Source organism: Copadichromis virginalis, linkage group LG5 (assembly GCF_057382275.1).
Source record: "Copadichromis virginalis isolate Kocher_CV1m ecotype Utaka linkage group LG5, C_Virginalis_male_GT1.1, whole genome shotgun sequence".
NCBI lineage: Eukaryota > Metazoa > Chordata > Actinopteri > Cichliformes > Cichlidae > Copadichromis > Copadichromis virginalis.
The window spans coordinates 23,260,878-23,277,875 of record NC_140622.1 but is presented as its reverse complement, the minus strand read 5'-3'; the positions used below and the strand labels follow the sequence as shown (position 1 = coordinate 23,277,875).

The 16,998-nt window shown below is 39.8% G+C and overlaps 2 protein-coding genes across 2 annotated transcripts; one reads left to right on the top strand and one right to left on the bottom strand.

The window, feature by feature from the left end:
- Positions 1 to 696: 696 nt before the first annotated feature.
- Positions 697 to 9,248, bottom strand: rassf1 (Ras association domain family member 1). Its single transcript, XM_085456828.1, has 7 exons — positions 9,162 to 9,248; positions 7,744 to 8,243; positions 4,582 to 4,706; positions 3,333 to 3,437; positions 1,601 to 1,892; positions 1,400 to 1,515; positions 697 to 1,321 (listed from the first exon to the last, which is right to left on the bottom strand). The coding sequence occupies exons 2-7, from the start codon at positions 8,033 to 8,035 to the stop codon at positions 1,172 to 1,174; spliced, it is 1,080 nt and encodes a 359-aa protein (XP_085312954.1). The 5' UTR covers positions 8,036 to 8,243; positions 9,162 to 9,248; the 3' UTR covers positions 697 to 1,171.
- A 4,343-nt stretch (positions 9,249 to 13,591) lies between these two features.
- Positions 13,592 to 15,781, top strand: cyb561d2 (cytochrome b561 family, member D2). Its single transcript, XM_085456827.1, has 3 exons — positions 13,592 to 13,957; positions 14,041 to 14,078; positions 14,162 to 15,781. The coding sequence occupies exons 1-3, from the start codon at positions 13,825 to 13,827 to the stop codon at positions 14,663 to 14,665; spliced, it is 675 nt and encodes a 224-aa protein (XP_085312953.1). The 5' UTR covers positions 13,592 to 13,824; the 3' UTR covers positions 14,666 to 15,781.
- The last annotated feature ends 1,217 nt before the right edge of the window (positions 15,782 to 16,998 follow it).

The following is a 16,998-nucleotide window of genomic DNA, read 5'->3' as shown; positions in this document are numbered from 1 at the left end:
GCCAAAGGTCCAGTGTTGTAATGTTCAAGAAAGCAGTTTCAGATGTTTTGAGCTTTGTGATATGGCATGTTATGGATGTGACTGAGAGGGAGGCAAGTGTAATAATGAAGATGCTAGAAGTAGAGGCAGCAACGGTGACCTACAGTGAACAGCTCACTGTGGGTCTTGATACTTAGGGTGAGAAGTAGGGCATATCTGATCACCAGTGGGTTGCAGATATCCAAAGCTGCTAAGGGATGCCAACAGAAACCTTCACACAGACAAAACTACTTGCCCATGTGGGGCCCAAAGCAGTTTTCTGTAGGCAAGCACATTGTGGGCTGTCCACAGAAAACTTTTTAGGGTCTCCAAAGGATAAAACTGCTGCTATCCCTGCGTGAACACACCCAACTGGGCCCACATGCAATGAGGGGTGGGTTTGCCCTGTCCACACAGCCCCACGCCTACCCACTGTGGGCCCACATGAGTGTGTTTGTTGTGTAGACGCCTAATCTCAGCCACATTCAAAAGACTTTGTCAAAAGCCCTTCTAGAAGAATCAAGGCTGACATATCAGCATATTAATACCTACATTTGAATGAGATGTTCTACAATCACATATGAGTGTAATATTCATGTGGAAACTACTGTGGTCCCCCACAATGGGCCTTCTAGTCGGGCACGCTGTTAGAAATAATCAAAAGTTTCATATTAAACAGCCATTTTTCACATTTTATTAGATCATCTGAACATCCACACATTTCAGCTTACCCAACTCATTTTCAGAGGCTGATTAAAGTGCCACAATTTTAAAAAACATCGTCGCAACATGAATAAAACTGAGTATAAGATGATAAACCAGATAAACTAAGATATGTCACTTTAAATAATCTAATCAAGCAGCATGATGTTTAAAGAAAGAAGTGTGATCAATTAGTCCACAACAATTTCATATGTTTTGAGTCAGTCCAGTTCATAGCTGTACTAGATCAAAATCACCCTGAACTGAACCTTTAAGTAATTCACATTAAATATTACAGCAAACTCCCTGCTTTATTACCAATCTCTAATCCATACAACATCATCACCTGAGCTATTTCATTCCCCTTTACCATGACATAAAATTTCTTATCGACACTTTTCATGAAAGAATGTCTTCTAATTATTCCAGTGTGAAGCTGAGTGTCTCGGTGTCAACCCGGTGTAGTCATCGGGGCCATGGCTTGCTTCATCATGTCTCTAGCAAGAGCGTAGCGCTTCACGATCTCTCTTACGTGTGCTTCTTCCTCCCGCTGAAGGATTCGCAGGAAGTTGCACAATTCAGGAAAGCTAAATGCATGCCACTGTGAAAGAGAGCAATTCACCATCTAAGCCCCATATATTGACAAGTTTATCTTTCTCAGAACAGAATGGAAACTTACATTTACATCCCCTGTCTCGTTCTCTTTCAGAACCAAGCTTAAGACTGTTTCACTGGGGCCAGCGCATAAGCGCAGGTATAGAGGACGCTCATCATCAGACAGTTTACGCATGTACACTAGAGGAAAGAGAAGCAGAATTTCACGATTCAACAATTGGTTCTATTTTAGTTTGTAAGAACAACGCAATATTAGGAATCCTACCTTGACCTTGTCTCTCTGTGCGTTCAAACAAGGCAAACTTTGCCGGGTTGTCCACAACGGTGAACTTATTGAGCAGTGCTTCGATGACTTCTCGTACCCGTGTTTCAGAGCTTATATGTAGGTGCTTTGCAGCATCTTTGGGGAGGTAGAATGATGTCCGCCGCTTCATCCGTCTTCCCTGATAATCATCTTCCTGCATCAAGCTCAAACTCTGACGGGGAGGAGGGAGGGAAATGGGACGAACTAACTGAAAGTGGACCTTGATGAAACCAGTGTAGGACCCATCTTTATTCTGAAGGGTGGACAGATTTATAGCATATAAATGGGAATTAAAAGGTTTAATACATTATCAACAAATATTATGAATAGAAATATGTTCACACATCTACATAACTATGCTGAGATGTGGTTGTAGTCAGACATTTATGACTAAAAAAACAAGAATTGCGTGCACAAGTTTAAATTTAATTTGGTTTTTCTTTAACCCACACAGGGTCACATATATACATACATACACCCCACAAATATTTGGTTAAATATCCCTTTGCATGTTGTGAAGGTTCTGACATAACTCTAGCTGGGTATTCGACTGCTCTTCTTGGCAGAACTGGTAGAGTTCATTTAAATTGATTAGTTTCCTGGCATGGTGCTTTTAATGGTAGATCACAAATTCTTAGTATGGTTGAGGTTGAGGCTTTGGGAAGGCCATTCCAGAAGCTTAATGTTAGCCTGCTTTTTCTTTGCTCCATTCCAAAACCAGTTTTGATGTTTGTTTGGGATCATTTTCCTGTTGAACTATCTGGTTGTATCCTAGCTGTTGATTTAGGGCGAAGTTGAAGAATTTGGAGATAGTGCTGCTTATTCATCATTTCATCCACTTTGTGCAATGTACCAGTACCACTGACAGCAAAACAGCCCAAGAGCACGATGCTACCACCACCATGCTTGACAGCTGGAATGGTGTTCTTAGGTTTGAAAGCCTCAGCTTTACTCCTCCAAACATACCTCTTGTCATTGTGGCTAAATAGCTCAATCTTTTCTTGGCTGACGATCAAACTTGTCCACGTGAGCAGTTGCAAATTTTAGTTGAGCTTGAAGGTGTTGATTTTGGAACAGGGGCCTCTTTCATGGTTTGAACCCCTTCAAAAGTGGTGACACATCTGAACAAGTTGTCCATTTGTACATCTGTTTAAACCTATGATCTTGGAAGCGCCAGTTGTTTGGAAATGGCTCTAATGACGCCAACTTGTGTAACTCTAGGATTGTCCTTCTTGGATCTTCACTGAGTTCCTTGGACTTTTCCATTGTTCTGATTATTGGTCAATCCAATGAGTGCTTTTAAAACAAATTATTTTTATGCGTTTTGCTTTTTATACCCATTGTAGTCAATCATGATTACTAATGAGAAGTTTTTAGTTGTCGGTGTTTCTATATATTATAGTTTGTATGTATACTTTTAACCCTGTGTGGATCAGAGAAAATCTAAGGAGCTTGGAAAGAAAGCGACTGGCAACAAAGCAAGTCCAGACACTTTTCTTTCCAAGCTCCTTAGACAACGACGACCTGGATGACTGAGAACCTTCACAGACATATAGCAACAAAGTGGTTTCTGTTTACATACAATCATAATGATTGTATGCAAACCTCTGACCACAACTCTATGTATTTATATGAAAATGCACATTTTTTGCTTAACTGAATCTCAATGAAACTGTTTTTTTCAGTTCCTCACATCCACCATGTAGAGATTGTTGCTGATCTGAGCATTGTATTCCTTCACCTTCTGTTGAATCTCACTAACACTTAACTCCTGTTTACCCAACTCGATCTGTTCATCCTGAAAAGAAAATGGAAAGAACAACAAATAAGCCACGATACAGTGAGCAGAAAGCTTGCCTTCACAACTAGGCTTTAAAAAGGGAAGGTGAAATAAAACAAATGCATGAAAAAAAAGTCAGCTCAATACAAGCTCTTTTTATGTAGCCAGAAAAAAACAATAAAGAAATATTTACTTAAAACAGTTGACCAAAAAAAAAATAGCCTGATAAACTATGCCACAGCCTCACCAGTACATTACTGTGAAAGAAAGATGAACACACAGTGAAATGCAGGTTCATCTCCCAGCTGCTGGCTTCCTGAGTAAAGGATGAGTCGCTCTTCTAGCATCACCATTACCATTTGCTCCTCACTGACAGTAAAAACGCAATAATGACATCTGGAGGGGGAAACCTACTCCCAGTGGGATCTGCTTAAATTATCTTAAGTGACAATTTTCCCCTCATGTTATTGCTCATCTATACTTCAGAGGATTTTAGTGGAGAAAAATCTAAACCTCGGCATTATTTTAATGTTTTCTATGTTTATGTTTCTATATTTGTAAATGCACTTATAACAACCACACCAATGGCTTTATTTTTGTTGAATTCAATACTTTGCTGCAGCTTTCCCGGGAGCCTAACACATCCAAACATGCAGGCATTAGAACTTCCAAAGCCTTGTAAATGCACTTTCATCCTTCTACAACAAGGCCCCTAAATTGTTCTGATTGTTTTCCCAGTAAAAGGTGTACTGAAAAAAGGATATTATTATCAGTTATAAAGTTACTATTTACAAAATATAATAAAGGATCTGACTGTGTCTGGTTGGTGCACAATCATAAATGAGACCAGGCAGCCAAAAGAAGTGAACTGAGAAGAAAAATTCCAAAATAATCTAAAATCTATACTCCCAAGTATTCCTGTGGGGAACCAGAGACGAGAGTAGTGGGCAGCTTCCCTCCATTTGACCTACCCACCTACTCCATATGAATGTAGGAAGAGTTAAGTGCACTTTATTTTTGTGCAAAAATAAAAAAATCCTAGTTGTACAAATAAATAACAAGCAACTGAAATTTTTCTGTAGCTACGAAAATAGAAAAAATACAAATGAAAACTGCTGTCTACACAAATACACTGCTATTATAGTGTTCTTGTTTTCCTTACCACATTTGTGTCTGTCTCGATGCAGTCATCAGATAAAGCTGCAGGCTCTGCTAACAAACTTCCATGTGTCATGCAGTCCAGCTGGATGGACGGTCGGCACCGGTAGTGACAAGTGTAGCTGCAGTCTATGAGAGTGAGACGAAAAGAGAGCGATAAATCACTAAAGGTGATATATGTCAAGACTTGCGGTGTAGCTTCTTCTCATGTTGTTTCTAGTCGTAATTGTTTTCCCTTCCTAAAAACCTGGCTGTGTCGAATTGCTTCATAGCGCGCTGCTGCATGCAGCAGGAAGGCAAAAAAAAAAAAAAAGACGCTCCCTGGCTCTACATGTAGCACACAGGAAGTCAAAATGTGATGCTTTCCAGAGCTTCCTTCAGATTAGGAAAAAATGTGTGATAAAATTCCTAATGAATGGAAAAACTAACATATGAATCCTACATACTATAAATCATGTGATGCAGAAAGTGAAGAATACATCACATGTCCTCAGTTTGAACCTCATGAATGGCTGGAGGCTTCCTGTGTAGCCATTTTCTCCCTGTGCCTGCATGAGGAAACTCATGCAGGCACAGGGTGGAGCTGGTAGTGTAGCCACTACCAGCTCCACCACCATCATCAAGTTTGCTGACGACACCGTCGTGGTGGGCCTGATCTCTGATAACAACGAGACGGCCTACCTGAAGGAGATTAGGAATCTGGAGAACTGGTGCCAGAGGAACAACCTCCTTCTAAACGTCAGTAAGACAAAGGAGCTGATAGTGGACTTCAGCACTAAGCAGGAGAGGAACTACCAGACCCCTGTCATCAACGAGTGCCCAGTGGAGAGAGTGGACAGCTTCAAATACCTCGGAGTTCACATCACGCAGGACCTGTCATGGTCCTGTCACATCAACACCATGGTGAAAAAGGCCCGTCAGCGTCTCTACCACCTCAGATGCTTGAGAGACTTCCAACTGCCCTCCAAGGTGCTCAGGAACTTTTACTCCTGCACCATAGAGAGCATCCTGACGGGAAACATCTTAACCTGGTTTGGGAACAGCACCATGCAGGACAGACAAGCTCTACAGAGGGTTGTGCGGTCAGCTGAGCGCACCATCCGCTCCGAGCTCTCTCAATCACACCACCACACAGTACTGACCCACACATATAGTTCTTACACACACACTGGACATTCTGGACATTGTTTTCACTTCATCACTTAAATCACTTTAAGCATATTTGCACTGCACAAGACATAATGTGGATTGCACAACACTGGACATTATATTCTTCATTTCCAGTTAATACTTGTACAGCTGCTGTTATTGTGTGTATATTTATTTATATTTATTTATTTATATTTCTTCATACATTCTTATATAGTTCTATATTGTGTATTTTGTTGTACAGTTATTTTATTTTCAACTTTAATTTATATATTTTATCTTATTCTTTCCCAGTTAAATTTACCCTTCATTCTAATTTATGTTGTATAGTTATTTCATTTTTAACCTTAATTTATATTTTATTCCTTCCTAGTTAAATTTACCCTTTTTAATTTTTCATATTTATTTCCTTTCTTATTCATAGCCTTTCCTTTTTTGTTTTCTTTAGGTCACGAGCAGTTGTCCAAGCATTTCACTACATATCGTACTGTGTATGACTGTGTACGTGACAAATAAAATTTGAATTTGAATTTGAATTTGGATACTACATAATTAATCAAAGAATAACGCTGTTTCTATTTCCAATGTTCAAATACTTTCACAAAAGAACAAAGTGAATTTGTGATTCTGTTGCTCGACTCTCTACTTCTAATCTCCCCGGCAGATGGGGCGATGGGAAGTTTACTTGTTCATTAGGAAGATTTGAATCTTTAAAAACAAATATCTAATATATAACTTTTATATACAGTGACTGGCCAGTTTATTATATAAAATTATCAACCACTCGTTCACAAAAATATCTAATCAGCCAATCACGAGAAAGGTGATTTAAGTGACCTTGAAGGTGTGGTTGTGGGTGCCAGATGGGCTGGTTTGAATCTTTCAGGCATCGCTGATCTACTGGGATTTTCAGAATTAGATTTTTTTCTTTTGAGTCAGTGGAGGACAGGAGGTCACTGAACAAACTGCTCTCCATCATGGACAGAACATCTCACCTGCTCCACTCCACACCTCAGAGGCAGCAGAGGCACTTCTACCTCAGACTAAATCAACTCTGATGGCATGAAGAAGGCATCAGGAGACCATTCCCAATGTTCTCTATAAAGGTGTATTATAACTCTTCATTCTGCAGTTGTTTTTCTTTTTCTTAGATTCATAGTGTAAATATTATTTATTAATTGCAATTTGCACTATACTCTCACACAATGTCATTTAAAACACAGTCAAAGTAAGAATAACTTCATTTTTTACTTTTCTTTGTTTTGTTTTGTTTTTATCAGTGCTGTATAAATACATCTCATAGTATAAACCCTTTACTAGACACCTGTGGTGGGTTTTTTTTTTACTTTAATTTTGTTGTTTATTTGTGTTTTATTGTAGACTTGATTATTTTTATTCTTTTTCCTACTGCTGTAACACAACAGTTTCCCCTGTGGGATCAATAAAATATCTATCTATCTATCTATCTATCTATCTATCTATCTATCTATCTATCTATCTATCTATCTATCTATCTATCTATCTATCTATCTATCTATCTATCTATCTATCTATCTATCTATCTATCTATCTATCTATCTATCTATCTATCTATCTATCTATCTATCTATCTCAACCTAACCTTTGCACTTTTGGAAAGTGGAGCAATAGAAGCTTTGGATCATGGACAAATCTGCAGCAACTGTGTGATGTTTTCATCTGAGTGTATAGCAAGAAACTTCAAAAGACTACAGTTTTCAGCAAACTTTACTCTACTAGGAATCAGCAGTGCATTTGTCGGAAAATGTTTTGTGCTTTGGATGTGGACGCTTGGAGGGACTGACTGATTTTATAGTCAGGCTGTCAGCTAGAGTTGTGTTTAGGGGATGATGGAGGTCTGTGATGTGAAAGAAGAAGATCTGCATTATCAGGATTTACTTGTTTGTTTTGTTTGTTTCATGGGAACTGTTGACGGTGAGAGAAATAGAGATTATAACCAGGATTATCCTGTAAACAAATCTTTTGTGGAAGTACTTACTGGTGCAGCGTAAACTCTGCTTATAAAGCCCCCAGATGAATTCACCACACAGGTCACACCAGGTGAGATGTGCATGACTGTATGGCTGGAAATCATGACCCACACCAGTCTCTCCTGTGTGATGACCAGAGGCCTCAATGCTGACGTTATCTCCAACCAGACGGACGACACAGTAGTGGCTGGGATGACCCAGGTTTGCAGTCGACGGGGCTACGTGGACAGCTGGAGCGGCCAGCTCGATGGGATCATTTACACTGAGATCCTGCAGCTCTATCAGCTCACATTTAGACATCCTGACCTCGATGCAGAGACGCAGATGCCAATATGTCAGCCAAGCACTTGCTGTCCATGAGCTATTGTGGGTGCATGTTGCCTTTCAAGATGAAAATATATGCACCTTTGCATGCTTTGCAAATTTATAGCGTGTGAGGCAAAAAAAAAGGCACTGGGTCAAGATTTGATTGAGTCCACTGTGATAATGGCCTCTAAGTCCCCAGGAGCTGCAAGACAGGTAAAACAAAAATGTTAATGGATACGTTTAACATAAACATGCGTTCAGCATGTGCACTGTATGGGTTTTACGAATAAAAAAAATAAACCAAAAGATTAGTCTTTGTTATCTGATGCCAGGATGAGATTATATTAAAATGTGGGACAAGACGACAAGTATGATCCTGTACAATCCTGGGACAACTCGTGTTGTTTGACAGTAGGACTGTGAGGCCAAACTGCATATTTAAGACAAAACATTGACACTAAAAGTGGAAAAATAGCAATTGTTGCATGCAGAAAGCACAGAGCTATGTCAGAAACAACTGGCAACTTCAGTAACAACCACATGGCTCATACTTTTTGTTGATAATTGTCAGTTTACTTTGAAGAACCTGAATACATCATTCAGCTGAGACAGACAGCATGTGCACACTGCTTGCCAGTGTTGATCTCTGAGCTGCAGAAACTGATAATAATAATAATAATGATGATAATAAAGTCAAATACCACTAGGAAGAATAAGTGTACATGCTCACAGGTTCATCTGGATCTCTTTAAATTAGTGTCCTTGTGGAGCTGCTTTGTGCCGTGAATATGAATACCCGGGAGTCTGTCTGCCAAGTGGGTCACCACACGGTGCAATTATTCACACAGGGCAACAAGAGCCCATTGTAACCGTCCATAAGTATCCATGCAATTTATTTATTATGGGGGGTCTTATCGGTTTGTTTACCAGTCGAACTCATGTATGCTTAAGTCTTCACGACATCTTATTGTTTCATTGGTCATCTGATTTGCTTAATGCAGCTCTGCGTGTAACGGAGTTAATCCCGCAGTCTGAGACGGGACGACAAACTCAAGTTGACAGTCACACCCGAGCAAAAATCCGTATTTTTTGAAAGACAAAGTGTTGAAGATGACCTTACCTCGCTTACTTTATCACCCACACTCATTCTACAGGGAATCTGAAGAGCGTTCGCAGCTTCTCGTTGAATTAACAGCGACCCGTCCCTCGTCCGACGCACGCACTTCTGTTTGCGCATGCACATTGTGGGTGTGGGATTACCGTATAATCCCATATGAGTATTAAGCTACACTAAGAGGAATCCCCTCTGTTCTCATCAGACACTCGACTGTTAGATGGAGTTGTAAGTGGGAGCTGTTCTTGATGATACTGATGATAGCTTTGGCAGGATGTTAAAATAAATTAAAAAAAAAGATCGTAAATTAAATATAAACGGTTACTAAATAAATTTATTATTATTTTTTCATCTCTGTGTTGTTGCTGAATGACGCATTTCATTTGGGAAATTCCTTTGACAACAAAGCCCAGTATTTAATAAACGTTGCTGTATCAGAAAGAGTAGCGATCATTTAAAAAAATAATAATAATTTAACTGTTTAATTCCGAATAACAAAATTAATTCTTAATGATAATCTTTTAGTCCATAATAAAACAGTAGATATGCTTAAACGGATACTTGTTTGAAATGAACAGAATGATTCATTTTTGATTTGGGGACACTTGAACTGGCAAATCAGTCAGAGAGAAAAAAAAAACCTTCCAGGCTCCAATATGGCAGGTTCTCCCAGGCCAGAAATGCATGTTAGAATACCATAACATGATTTATTCATGTCCCACACGCTCACTCTCTGTTTCTCACAAGTGGGAGTAAGGCACATCTGAAGCTACAAGAGGGCATGAGATAATTTCTCTACAGTTAGTAACGACTAAAAACCAGCCAAACAGAAAACAGCGTTTTCACAGTTAAAGGTCCACAGTTCTGGAACATCAGAACAGATAAAAAAGGAAGGGAATGTATGGCTTAATGAAGAAATAGAATAGAAGAATAGAATAGCCCTTTATTGTTATTGTACATGTACAACGTAGTCATGGAAATCTGTCACTAGAATGGGTCTTTTGGGCTCTGCAAAAAAAGAGCCACGTCGCTGCAACCCCCTCTGGCCTCGGCTCCGTGGCTGCTGGGTGACCCCTCATCTGGGGCTCTCCTCAGCTCTTCCCAGGAGGGTGGCACGGTTGCCCCTTTAGTGGTCCTCCTTGGGTCTTCGTACTCTGGGCCCTCTGGATGTCTGGGGCCTGGATCTCCTCCATACCTGCTTCATGCCCTGGGGGACGGGGCTATGGCCCCCCACACTCCCTAGCAGATCGTTACATGGAGAAACCTTTTGAATACAAGCGTGCTGATCCACACAGGTATGCACACAGGTACACACACGGGTGTTCACAGACACAAACTACACCTTTCTTGGCTGCTACCTCAAAGCACATTGTGCGCTGTTGATCTTGCGTGCTGCACAATAACATTTAATATTTAGTATCTACTGTTAGCTAGTTTATTGTGATAGTGTTATATTTATTATGTTGGTCTTTTTTGTTTGTTTGTTTTTTTGTTTTTTTCTTCTCTCAACAGGTGATCCAGGTGTTTTTCTTTCTTTCTTTCTTCCCTCCTTTCTCACTATCTATTCTTCCCAGTTTGTCTTTCTCTCCCTCTCTTTCATTCTTTCTTTCTCCCTGTCCTATCCCCCAGTCATCTCTGTCCCGTCTGTAACAACTGAAAATAAAATAAAACAAATATATAATTATAATAAAGGTCAATCAAATGGACTGATGTGGCAAGGCCATGATGATGCACTTGGTAAAGTAAATTCGCTAGGCATCTTTTTTGGCCTTCAGACAACAATTCTATTGGCTAAAGATCCAAACGGGACAGGCAAAAAAAAAAAAAAAGAAGAAAAAGAATGGGTCTTTTGCTTTTTTCCAGTCTCTTTCATTTACTTTTCTCTTCAGTTAACTGAAAACATGCTCTATTGAACTAAGGTCAGGTGACTGACTTGACCATTGAAGAATATTTAATTTCTTTGCACCCAGAAACGTTTGGGTTGCTTTTTCAGTATGCTTTGAGCTATTATCCATTTGTACTGTGAAGTATAGTCTGATCAGTTTTGCAGCATTTGGTTGAATTTGGGCAGAGAGTATAGCCCTGTGAACTTCAAAGTTCATCCTACTAGTTCTATAAGTAGTCGTATCTTCAAGAAACACTGCTGACCTGGGTCCACTGGCAGCCGTACATGCTCATGTCATAATATTGTCTCCATGTCTGATAGATGACGTAGTATGAGCCGTTTCTCTCATCCTCCACACTTTTCTCTTCCCATCAATCCGACACAAGTTAATCTTGGTTTCATCTGTCCAAAGATTTATTTCCAAAACTGTGCAGCCTCTTTTCGATGTTCTCCAACACAGTATAATCTAAACTTCCTGTTTCTGAGTGTAACCATTGTTTTTTGTTGTAAGCCTTGTGTATTTCCATTCATGAAAGTGTGTCTTGATTATAGACTTTGACAATGACATGTCTACAGTGTTCTTGACTTGATTTGATGTTGTGAATTGTCTTTCTTAACCATGGAAATAATTCTGTTATCATACCCTTTAAATTCCTGCCAGGTCTACTTGCTCCTTTAAAGAACCAACAACGTGAGTATCTAAAAGCAAAAGCAACTTTACTGCTCATGCTTACCTTTTAAGAAGCTTCATTTTTAAAGCCTGCAACAGTGAAGACATGCAGTACCCTGTGTGGTGTGCATTGTATAGGACGGAGAGAGGAGACAGATACTCTGACTGACAATGTTGTTGTTTTCTGTGCTCTTTGTGACTCTGCAAGTGTGGAAGCCATGCAGAGTCACAAGCTTATTAGAGCGTAACTGAAGAACAACAACTAATAGGCAGCTGACCAGTAAGTGCTGGGTGTGGAACTGGTGCCATTAGTCTGACATATAACATAAACTGAGGAAATGCTTTAGGTACTTTAGATGACACTTCTTATCCACTGTGCAATAAATAGCATGAGGGATGCATCTAATGGCACCGAAATTTAATTTGCAGAATTTTCTCAATAACCGACAACTACAAAACCACTTTGTTAGAGATAAATACACCTTTTCAAGGACCTTGACCACGTGTTAAAGGGCCTGGCAGCAATCGCGTGCAAGTATTCAAGCACTTTTGAGGAGAGGTTGTACTACAATGCTCTGTCCACGTCAGCTAGCAACTGAAGCCGGCGGTTAAGCTGGTCAGAATAAAATGAAAGGAATTGTGGGAATTTCGGTTTCAGAATAAAAGCTTTACCATGTAACAAGATTGCCGTTTTATTTGGATTTGAGTTATTTCTGAGTCTTTGCACAGACTACTACAGGTTAATCAGACAAAGCTCAGATCTTGGGCTGGTGGACTAAAAATATTATGTCTGTATTTTTCAGATCAGACAAGCCAAGGAAACGATTGTTATGAAAACTCTTGTGGAGATGCTCCTATATCAATAGATCATTTACAGAACCCAAGGTTAATGCTCCATCTGGTATGTTATAACCTTATTTACTTACATGATTTAATTCAGGATAAGGATAAATGTGTTTATGTGCAGGACTGTGTAACATACATGTTTGAGAGGCTAATTCAGTCAATATTTAGGGGGAATGCGCTGCGTGTGAATTTTGAGACAGAATGCATGTGTGTGACAGAGAGGGAAGCAGGTGTAACATCTGCAAAGAGCAGAGGCAGTGAAAGTGGATGAGTGTGAATACCTGGGGTCAACCCTCTAAAACAATAATGCATAAGAGAGATAATGAAGTTGAGTATCAGGGATGATCTGTGACAGATGGACAGGCAGCAAGAATGAAAGGGGACCCTTACAAAATGGGTGAGACCAGCTCAGGTTGAGTTAGTGAAGCAAGGCTGCGCTGGTTTGGGCATGTGCTTGATGTGAAGCTGCGAGAAGGAAAAGTCAACAACAGTGGATCATCATCATGTGGAAACACTATAAATGCATCCTCAGGCACACGACCAGGATGCAAAAGAGCTATTTTCCGACTGTTGTCAGGTTGCTGAATAAATTACGACCTGTTAATTTACTTTTATTTTTATTGCTATTTTGATGTCAGACATATGCACTTTTACTAATGCATTTGAGCATATATAAAATGTGGTGTCTCACTGTGTTTCTGCTGATCTGTTCTGAAACAAAAAGTTTTTCACCCACTTTTTACTTTTGCTAATCTCTGATGTGACAATAAATCTGACTCTGACCCATAAAGGGAGCAGCTAAAATAAAAGAAAAAGAAGAAGCAGAAGAAGAAATAATAGTAGTAGAAGAACCGTGTCAAATTTGACACAATCGGACCAGATGTTAATAACGAAAATCTTTATTGTATTATTTGACAATGTGGGGATTTCAGATTCAGGTAAATCAGCTGACATGTTACAGAGTCTCCGGATGAACGTTTGTGTGGAAGTGCTCCAACGTACTTTGTTTTGAAAACCCTAGCCGGAAGTCTTATCATCGCCGGCGGAAAACACCAACGCTTGACGTGTGTTGACGTCACGACAAGGGACATGTTAATAAATTACTAATGTAGGCTTTTGTTTGTGCCGGGTTGTTAAATAAAACAGTGGAGCAGCAAAAGAAGACAACGCAAGGACTTTTGGCCCATCGTCACTTCCGCTTCTCATTGATTCAACTAACGGCGAGTTCACGTCGGTCACATTGTGGCGATTGAGTGAATTTTAAAGACATGGTTCACAAGAAAGAGCCTGAATCAGAGCCTCGGCTTTATGGCTTTACCAGAACAGCGTCTGTTGTGTTGACCCACCTCATCTGCTTTGGCTTCGCTGTCTTCATCTCAGTTCTCTCTCGACCCGGTACAAGTGAGTGCCTTAAGTAATCACACATTTCTACAGCAGTGCCCGTCATTGCATCGCATTTAATTTGATTTCCTGTTTTGTTTTAGGTTGGTTTTCTTGGCATCCTTTCTTGATGACCCTAGCTGTAAGTTTAAACAGTTAAAATGTTCTTAGATTCTTTAATTGATCAAATTTGCCAACGACTCAGGTAATGTCCTTTCCCTCCAGTTTTCCTTCTTCATGACAGAAGCTATACTCCTCTTCTCACCTGAGGGCTCTCCTATCAAAAGTTTTTCACACAAAACCAAAGGTGGTGTTCACCGGCTCCTGCAGGGCCTCTGTGCTTCTTGTGCAGTCCTGGGCTTTGCTGCCATCTTTTATAACAAACACCTGAGTGGTAAACCCCACTTCACCTCGTGGCACGGTCTGTTGGGCCTGCTGACAGTGTGTGTGGTCATTGCGCAGTCCTTGGCAGCGATGCCTCTCAGTTATCCTTCTCTAGCCAAAGGCTGGTCCCTCGCCAAACTCAAGCGCTACCACGCGGCGTCTGGACTCATCACCTACCTGCTTGGCAGTGCCAGCATGCTCCTGGGCCTCTGCTCTGTGTGGTTCGCTGGAGCTGTCAGAGAATACATCTGGTACCTGTCAGCACTCTGCCTGGTGCTCAGTGCCTTGGTCATAATGAACCAAGTCTCCAGATCTTACATGGCTAAAAAACGGTTCCAGTCCTGATGAGGATGTAAAAGAACTTAAGATGAGCTAGCCTCACAGATTAAACTTATTTGAGTTGGATGTTTGTTTGTTTTTAAACTGATTTACATGGAGGGCAAAAGGTGCTGGTTTTTGCTGCCATGAGCCTCCCTGATGTTTTGTTTGTTTGTTTGTTTGTTTTTGAAGAAGAAAAGGCACTATGTGTGATTTATGAAATCCTTTTTCAATACGCATGGAACAAGAGCTGCAATTGTAGACACTGAGGTCATGTCTTATGTAGTCTTTGTTGGATTTTGGGTTATCAACAAATATCAGCTATTTGCTGATCTTAATGCTATCAGCATTTGTAATAGCCAGTAAATGAGAATTAAAGATGAGACAGAGGAAGCAGCCTTTATATTTTGAGTGTCGAGAAGAGTGCAAGCGAGTAAATAAATAACTACACATCAACGTTAAATGTTGAAAGAAAATGAAATATTGGCACATTTATTGGATATTAGATTTTTATATCAACTATCAGCATTTGTATTGTTCTTTAAAAAAACCTGACACCAGTTGGCCTCTAATTTTGGGGTAGATGCTACCAAAGCTGCTGTCTGGCTTGTTTGTTTAGTTTCTGCTGCTTCATGTTAGCTTTAACTTAACGATCAAAGTTTTTGTGTTAAGTAGAAAATGTTGCAGTTTTAAACCAACAAACATAGATCTCAAGCTTGCAAAGGGTGGAATGTTGGAGCTAGTACTTATTCAATAAGGGATTTTAAAGAATGATATGTGTGTATATACATGTATGGATATATACACACACCATTTATTTACTTGTTTATGCTCTCTTTGGATCAACTGGTGTTTGTGGTGTTCCAAACATGGAAGGTGCAGGTTGCCCTCTGCAAAATCCGCACTCTCAATATAGTTGAAGGGTGTTTCCCCGTCTTTTAAAATTTTAAAGTTTTCATTCATTTATAGATAAGCAAATACCTAATATTTTAATATTATTAAAAGCCCATAATATACTGTATATTGACCTGACATAACGTTGACCTCTTCTCAGGTTACTGATGATCCTGTCATTTGATTGTTTGTACTGTCACATTTGGATACATCATGGCTTTTAAAATAAATGTATTTGTGTATGATTGACACTGCGATAGAAGAGTGTTTTATTGTTAAAATAACATTGATAACACAGTCATATTTTGCTTCGGTTTAGGCTGCATGTATGAAAATCTGACTGGATCAGCCATTAATGGGACAAATCGAGAAAAAAAAAAAAGAGGTAAAAAATGTAATTACAAAAACAACATTTTCCATCATAAATAAATACATTTCCGATATTTAGAGTGTAATGAGGGACACGAGTGCCAGGTGAACACCAAAGATTTTTTTTTTTTTTTTGCAAATGAATGAAATATTCCAAAGAACAAAAGATGTAAAGCATTTCCAACTGATTGAGAAGACGTAACAAAGACACGGGGTCATTATTTTGTACCTTGTACAGCTCACAAGCGGATATGGTCCTTTTACAAAGTGCTAGCTTTACCTTAAATTGGAAACAAACCAAATCACAAGTTCCCAAGATGTGTTCAAGAAAAACTGGAGGGGGAGGAAAAAAAAAGTATCCAAGCTGACAGAGGAAGCCTGCAGCAAATAAAGAACACTCAACAGGGGAGAGAGAAGATCCCCAGAAAAAAACGCATACGAATAACGTAACTCAACTGTTGTCTCAGGTTATCCAGTGTCTCTAAAGGCTAATAAGCACTGCATCTAGCCTAGTTTACCAACATAGGAAAGCGACTTTCCTAAAACTAATTAGCTCAAGGTGACATGATAACACAGACACACAAGGCTACGGAGAACAGTGAAGACCCAAACTCCCTAAAGCACTGCATATCTACACTGACTGACACTACTGACAGAAGCTACTTACACTGCACTGCACTGAGGTGAAAAGCTACCACATTATGGCACTGTCAGTTTTGTAAGGCCACCATATCACCTGACCCGGTTCTGCCACAGTCACAGGCGGTTGTACCGAAAGGGTAGTTACATCTAGTTTGATGGTTGGTGGCTACGTTAGCGACATTTTGATGCTCTCAGGCTGCATGAATGCAATGGTTTCTATAGCTCAGGTAACGTTTGTTCTCAGAAAGAAAAACCCTAATACAGTTACTGCAGCTGAGATTACATGTTGTGTAAGCTCACTGAGTAGTCGTGAATTAAATGGTGGGGACACTTCAGTAAGAACTGCAATGGAGGAGAAATGACAGGCTTCTGCGAATAAGCTAGCAACATTAAACCTTGGTTTGAGCTCCTTTTGGCTTCCAGTCAAAATCTACCTTAAATTTGTATTTTGAGTT